Here is a 7,696-nt window from a genome sequence, read left to right as displayed (position 1 = left end):
TTTACAAGTTAATGCAATTTATACAACAAAGTTGTCTTCTACTTCGGTCAGACTCAGGATGACTTTGGTTCCCACAGAACGCATGGCGCTCTGACCCCGCGCTGAAGGTCTGAACTGAGATGCAAGAAAACAGAGCCAACCTCAACAACACGTCCAAACAAAGACTCGTATGCTTTGTTAAATTCGAGGTGGTAGCTTAATTCATTAGCGGTAATGAGACCGACCAATTTGGCGGTCGGTGTATCATGGTGTTGTTTGGTCGTGTCGTTTACACGTAACAAGCGGTTCCATAGTGTAGTGGTTATCACGTCTGCTTTACACGCAGAAGGTCCTGGGTTCGAGCCCCAGTAGAACCAAGCGTTTTTCGTGTCACAGTTGAAGAGATTAGGTACATTCAACGACGTCGTGGCACCTGAAGGATCGTAGCGTTTCCTGGTGAACTGCTTTCAATTGGCCATGTATCGCGTTTTGTCTATGACGCTAATTCTACGCAGATAGCTATATGAAAAAGGAACTCTGCGTGCTATAAATAAATCATATTTGTATAATTTGGTAGAAAAATGAGGCAAATTGCAACGTCATTAGCTAAACTGTAAATAAAATCGTTTGGTTAATGACGGTGACAAGCAACATGCTAGCGTGAAGTCAAATAAAGTGTTTGTGCGACCCCTGCTGTTAATGCGGACCCAGCATCACGCATTTCTGCTTGACTGCTGTTCCAACTAATTCAGTCTCCAATTAAAGTAGACTTTAGCAGACTTCATCATAAGATAAGTAGCCTACTTATCGGTTACATGGTGCTGCAATGCCAAGATCATGTTGATAACCAGGGAAAGCACAAACTAGGCTATACATTTAATGCACTTGTTTGGATAAAAGTATCCAAAACTTTCAACAGAGCAGAGACAAAAGGTTTTTAACTACTAATATGTACTTTACAGTACTATTGTGTACCTTTAATGTACTAATATGTACTATTTAGGGGTAAATAAGGTACAAATATGTAGCCTACCCTTTATCTTTTGGATTCCCAGTAACACCTCTAAAATATGTTATCAGCTGAAGATCTCTATAAAATTATAACTGGCGCTGAACAACAAAAAAAGAAAATGCAATGGTGGTGCATCTTTTATGCACATTCTCTTACATTTAATTCATTTCTTAATACAATTTCCTTTGACCAGTTTTAGTAATGGCATAACATGAACATGAAACTGATATTCAATATTTTTAGAACCGAAATTGGGTTTGTTCATATGACATCCTAGTATGCTAGAATGTGCATTAATTTATAGGCTAAATATGAAGCTTTCTATATGTACCATGACAGTTTCCACACAAATCAAATGGCAACTAACAAAAACATTTCTGGCAATTGTTGTGATAAATAAGTATTATTAAGTACTAATACATTTAATAAATTAAGTATTAATAAGTATAAATAATATTCTGTATATGTTTAGTTCCAGACCTCTTTTATCCCAATAAAATAACCTAGAACACTATTTAAAATAATCTATATCACTTTTGGAAAGATGTTGCTCTAATCCACATTTGTAAGCATTACTGCGATGTTGTGATAAATTTGTTTATAGTATCAAATTTCCACTCTCCATAATGATGAGCAAAATAATTGCTGAACAATGAAGAATTTTCTGCTTTTCATTTGTGGTTTATAGACAAGAAAGGGGATTAAATTGTCCTAACTAAACAGATTTACAGAAAACTGATAAATATAGCTTATCATGTCTTTGCAATTTCTTGTTTTAATATCAGGATTGGAGCTGTCCAAGGTTCTGAAGGAACATATTACATGATTTACAGTGCTAGTAAATAACAAACAACACAATTAACATGTTCGTGATGAATATATCTGTAATAAGATAAAATATCTTAACAAAAAATATATATTGGTCCTGCTGTGCTAGTACTAAGTAAACTGACAAAACAAAAGACTGACAAGACAGTATGATGTTACTCAGATCAATTTACAGTATATTGCAAGAACAAGTCAAAATCCATGTGGTCGCAACACTAAATGCATGTAGTGAGATTCTTTTTTTTTCACAAACAATACTTTATAAAAGAAAGTTCTTAATCAGTGTCAGATAGACTCACTACTGCAGTAACCGGTGATGCCAAAACTCATTAGATGTTTGCAAGGAAAAGTTCACACATAAAATAATAAACTGAAATTTTGTTCCAAACCCATTTTCCACATTACTTTTGTGAAACAAAATACAAGATTTGTTTTTTGAGAAATGCTCATGCTGTTATTTCAATATAGTGAAAGTGAATAGGGACCAGAGGCTTTAGACTGCAAGAAGGGCACAGAAGTACCATGAAAGTATTATAAAAAGAGTCTGACTCAAGTCTTCTGAAGTCATACAATAGCTTTGAACAATGGCTTTGAATTGAAAATCTGTGTGTTTTGAATACTGTCCAATAAAAAAAGACCATTGAGGATTCATAAAACATTTGGATAGGTAAATTATTTTTATTTTTGAGTGATGTATTCCTTTTAAATTATTTAAAATAATATGTTAAAATCATTTAATCTAAAGCAGTTTAAAAAAAAGACACAAATCAAGATATAGTGCAACATGTGAAAAATATTTCTTAATCTGCATAGAGAAAAATCCTGAACTTTACTTAAAGTACATTTTAATTTGTAATTATAATTCATGTTTAAATTTGTATTTTATTTGTATAGAGATTTAGTAATACATGCTGTTCTAAAGAAGCTTTACAGACAACAGAAAAGAAAAGAAAATAGTGCCATGCAGCCCCCTAGTGAGCGAGCTAAGGGCGACAGGGTTGAGAAACATTTCTCTGAGATATTTAGGTTGATGTTTAGGTCGGGCCCCCTACTGAGCTCCCACTGTGAACATTTTTAAATTTGTTGTCAAAACAATTGTCAGTGGATATAAAACATGTGTACTGCCACACTGAGTAGTGATTCTCACTCTTCAGAGATATTTACTCTTGTTTTCTTTAAAAGTTCTTGGTTATGAAGGGTGTTTACAGCAATTCTGCATCCGGAGAACATGTGGCAACAAGAAAACTGCTCTATTTGCTTTCATTCCTTAAAAATTTAACATTGCATTAACGTAAACATAAAATTAAATTTTACACCACTGACGTATTAAATAGAACATTCAGGACCTGCATATAGTGGGAAAATGTAGGCTATTTCTTGACTTCACATATTATTCTAAGGAAGAAGAAAAATTGTGGATTATTGAATTAATATGAATCTTGGCTAAAGGCCAACCAGGCAGTACATTGAAAATATGATATATTATATTAATAAAAAAACATTGTGAGCTTAGTATTTTATTTGAATTATTTATATGTCTAATCATATTATTATTTTATTAATTATATTATTATTATATTATTATATTGCATTTTTATTTTTACTCACTATGCATTTTTAATTCTCCTTTTTTTGGTTTATTTTCTCTTGTACGTTGTTTATGATGCTATATAATGTTGTTGTGCACTGAATAATGATAAAATATTTCTGACAGCGAGATACTTTAGCAGTTTAAATGCGGGATAAAGGGCGTCTTCGGACTCTTATTTTGAAATATCAACGCACCGGTCGTGTAGCGCCATCTTTATTTTTACTACACGGTCTCTGGCTTCTCATCTGTCTGTGCTGGTCATTTATCGTGTTAGCTGTGGTTTTTATCATTGAATATATGGCGAATTCAGCAGCTGCTGCGGCAGCTGCCAGAGACCCGGCCGTGGACCGCTCGTTACGCTCAGTTTTCGGTATGTATGAAGATATTGGGTTACTATTCATAAGCTTCATTAGCTGCTAAGCTAAACCTCACTCACCTAAAGTTAGTGATAACTAAAACTCTGGAATAAGATTATGAAACACCTTATTTTCAGTAGATATTTATTTACATACATGCTCACGTTTACACAACCAATAGGTGAAAAACTACTGCAGATATGGATGGACTGATGCAGTGGTGTAAGTGGTCAAAAGTAGCATATCACCAATAAAACAACGTGTTGAGCTTCAAAACAGATGCTGCTACAGTAAACCAGTTTGCAACATGGTTCCTTATTTGCCTTATTGTTTGTATTTTGGTAATAGTGGGAAACATCCCATATGAGGCCACGGAGGAGCAGTTGAAAGACATCTTCTCAGAGGTTGGACTTGTCGTCAGTTTTAGGTATGCACAATAATGCTTGAAACAGCATGCTTTGGTCACTTTAGAGCAGGGGTGCCCAAACTCGGTCCTGGAGGGCTGGTGTCCTGCAGAGTTTAGCTCCAGCTTGCCTCAACACACCTGCCTTCAAGTTTCTAGTATGCCTAGTAAGAGCTTGATTAGTTGGTTCAGGTGTGTTTAATTGGGGTTGGCACTAAACTCTTCAGGACACCGGCCCTCCAGGACCGAGTTTGGGCACCCCTGCTTTAGAGGAAACCTAGTGCTTATCAAAAAAAAAACTTCTTGCAGGTTGGTGTATGACAGAGAAACAGGTAAGCCAAAGGGATATGGCTTTTGTGAGTACCAGGATCAGGAGACGGCGCTCAGTGCCATGCGCAACCTGAATGGCAGAGAGTTTAGTGGCAGGGCCCTCCGCGTTGATAACGCTGCTAGTGAGAAAAATAAAGAGGAGCTCAAAAGTAAGTTTGCGTTTTAAAGTGTAATATTCTATTAAATATTACAAGGCTGTTTGAATTAGATTTTTAAATCTATCGTACTAGAAATGGCCAATTTGTTTGACCTGCATGCTTTTTTCCACAGGTTTGGGGACTGGAGCTCCAATTATTGAGTCCCCTTATGGAGGCAGCTGCACACCAGAAGAAGCCCCAGAGTCCATTAGCAGGGCAGTAGCCAGTCTGCCTCCCGAGCAGATGTTTGAGCTAATGAAACAGATGAAGGTGAGTATAGGAAAGTGGCCTGTTAAATTTAAGACTGAAGTTTCAGATCAAGAGGGTCTAACAGGGCTTTACGGATACTTTTCTTTTTAGGAGCGCTTGTGCACGGTCAAAAATTTAGGAGCACCTTCTAATCAGTAATCAAAAATTCTGATAAAAAAAATTAACCTTCCCATTACGAGGTGATAGTTGACTCCTTAAAGTGATTTATAGGGGATTTTGTTTTTACCTTTGTAATGGCATTTTTCTAACTTTACTAAAAGTATGTCATCTTTTGTCAAAATCAAAAATATATATTTATGAGCTTTTTAAAATTTCTAATTAAAACAAGTAGAATAAGGATAAGTTACCAATCAAATGAAATCAGTATTTAAGAAATAAATTTGTGCTACTGAGATGGCATAGAAGAACACACAAGTGGCTTGTATGTGTATTTTCAGACGTTTAATGAGGCTCAGAGGTCGCATGAGTGCAATTACATGCATCGCGCCGCTTAAACATAAAACCATGTCTGCATTTGTGATCGGAGAAATGACAAACAAGGGCTACTCTACACTGCCCAAAACTCGCGTTTGAATCAGTGGCAAATTCTTTAAATATGAAAACGTACTTGCAGTCTGTGAGTCAGAACAGCCAGCATTGTAGTCTACTCTACCAGGATCAGGAAACAGTCCTCCATAAAATGTGCTGCGCATATCTGAATATTTGGGTTGAACTGTTCCGGAACAGTGTTGTAAATACAACTTAACCACTGATTTCTAGTCGTGTCCTCTTTTGGAAGACCAAACTAAGTATTTTCGCTTTCGCAACAAAACACACAGCGGCTTCACAACATGGCAGTGGCAGGAACAGTAAAGTTACGACTTCTTTCTTTGCGTGAACATTTGGGCGGCGTTATGCAAATCTTCCCACACAGTGACGTAGACGTGGGGGCGTGTTAGAACGAGCCGTTTTAGGAGGGCGTGGGCCAGTCTTAACTTTTATAAAGAATATCTCTTTGGATTTGAGACATTAGTCTTTGCAACTTTAGGGATCTTATCTATTCACGAACAGCTTGTAACACTCCAAAGAGAAAGGAAAACTTGAAATCGCATCATATGACCCCTTTAAAGGATTAGTTCACAAAAAAAAAATTAAAAATCATAATTTACCTATCCTCACCTTGTTTCAGATTCGTAAGACTTTTGTTCATTTTTGAAATGCATATATTTTTTTATGAAATTGGGAAAATGTCCTATTCCTCTATTGACAGTCCATTCTTTCAAAACTTTAAAGTTGCAAAAAAGTTTGTAGAAGACAAACCTTTTGTATCTGTGTAGATCAAGGGTTATATGTGCATAAAACCTTAAATTACATATTTTCATTAAAAAAGCCATGTTTTTAATTCAGAAGACTTGGATCTAACTGCTTAGATTCAAATGGATTAATTTGATGTTTTTATTAACTTTTGAAAGTTGTGGGCTTTCAATGGAGCCACAGAAATCTCTCTGATTTTGGTAAAAAAAAAATCTTTATTTAGAAGATAAACAAAAGTAATACAGATGTGAAATGACATGAGGGAGAGTAAATGATGACAGAATTTCTATTTTTGGGCAGTTTATGCTTTTTTTTTACCTTAAACCGCATAAACACATTTCATTACACCAAATACACAAAATAATGTTCTTTTTAGCAGCATCATATGACCCCTTTAAGCCATATAAAGATCAAGAGAAAAATCATCTGTTATTCTCATAGAAAATGCTCCACCGTCCGGCTGTGGTTCAGCTCATAAACCCAAGTCCTCAGCCTGGAGCGGTACCAGTACCTAACCAGCCCCTCCCTCAGCCCAATGTGCCTGTCTCTCAGCCTCAGCCAATGGTCAGTATTACAGCTTTTATCCTTTCCTGAACACTTGTATCATGAGATGCATTAAATAGTAGTACTTGTTTGTTTTAATACACAACTGTTTTTGAAAGTAGTCTAGTATTCTTACCAAGCCTGCATTTATTTGATCAAAAATACAGTAAAACAGTAATGTTGTGAAATATTATTACAATTTAGAAACTTTTTCTGTTTGAATATTTAAGATGTAATTTATTAATGTGAATTTTCAGCATCATTATTACATTCTTCAGTGTCACGATCCATCATTCATTCTAATATGCTGATTTGCTGCTTAAGAAACATTTCTTATTATTATCAATGTTGAAAACAGTTGTCGCGATAATTAAATAACCGTCTAATCGCGATTATTTGATCTAACCGATTATTGTGCTTTTTTATACGAGACAAGGGGGAGTCATACACCAAAAGAAACAGAACAGCACCAGTTTGCTTCTCATGCACTGTATAGCCTATACAGGGCTCCAGACTCATTCTTCCCACTGGTCGCTCTTTTGCAACTAACTTTCTCAGCTGGTCGCACGAGCACATGATTTGGTTGCAATATTTATTTATTTTTTTTTGCTCTACAACATGGGATTATTCTATGCATGCTGCTGATGAACTTTTATCATAGTTTATAGTTATATGGAAACAAAAGTGGTTAACATTCAGCCCGTTCTTTATCATCAGTAGTATTATTTGTGATTTAAATTTTGTGAATGGGAGTTTCTTTCTTTTTTGCTGTGTTAAGCCGCGGGCTTCGAATTTGCTTCGAATTTGCGATCTTGTTGTCACTGTTTTGCTTGCATACATCTACACACCTTTAATTTTTAAGATTAAAACAAAAGATGCATTCATTGTTATTCTTAATTAAAATCACAACAACAATAAATCAGTAAGATACAATGACAAACTAGCTTACAAAAC

General features: G+C 35.5%; 1 protein-coding gene and 1 non-coding gene across 2 annotated transcripts in view; both read left to right on the top strand.

Moving 5' to 3' along the window:
* Nucleotides 1–283: 283 nt before the first annotated feature.
* On the top strand, nt 284–356 carry trnav-uac (transfer RNA valine (anticodon UAC)). Its single transcript has one exon. It is a non-coding gene; the product is annotated as a tRNA-Val (tRNA).
* A 3,253-nt stretch (nt 357–3,609) lies between these two features.
* Nucleotides 3,610–7,696, top strand: part of LOC107593232 (cleavage stimulation factor subunit 2 tau variant-like) — a 15,884-nt gene continuing 11,797 nt past the window's right edge. The window contains exons 1-5 of the mRNA XM_016282863.1: nt 3,610–3,780; nt 4,115–4,193; nt 4,479–4,648; nt 4,770–4,906; nt 6,641–6,763. Coding sequence (XP_016138349.1) covers nt 3,708–3,780; nt 4,115–4,193; nt 4,479–4,648; nt 4,770–4,906; nt 6,641–6,763 — 582 coding nt within the window. The 5' untranslated portion in view covers nt 3,610–3,707. The remainder of the gene's footprint in view (nt 3,781–4,114; nt 4,194–4,478; nt 4,649–4,769; nt 4,907–6,640; nt 6,764–7,696) is intronic.

The sequence above is a fragment of the Sinocyclocheilus grahami genome, unplaced genomic scaffold (genome assembly GCF_001515645.1).
Source record: "Sinocyclocheilus grahami isolate Dianchi unplaced genomic scaffold, SAMN03320097.WGS_v1.1 scaffold167.1, whole genome shotgun sequence".
Taxonomy (NCBI): domain Eukaryota; kingdom Metazoa; phylum Chordata; class Actinopteri; order Cypriniformes; family Cyprinidae; genus Sinocyclocheilus; species Sinocyclocheilus grahami.
The sequence above is the reverse complement of the archived record's forward strand: the minus strand, read 5'-3'. Positions and strand labels throughout refer to the sequence as shown.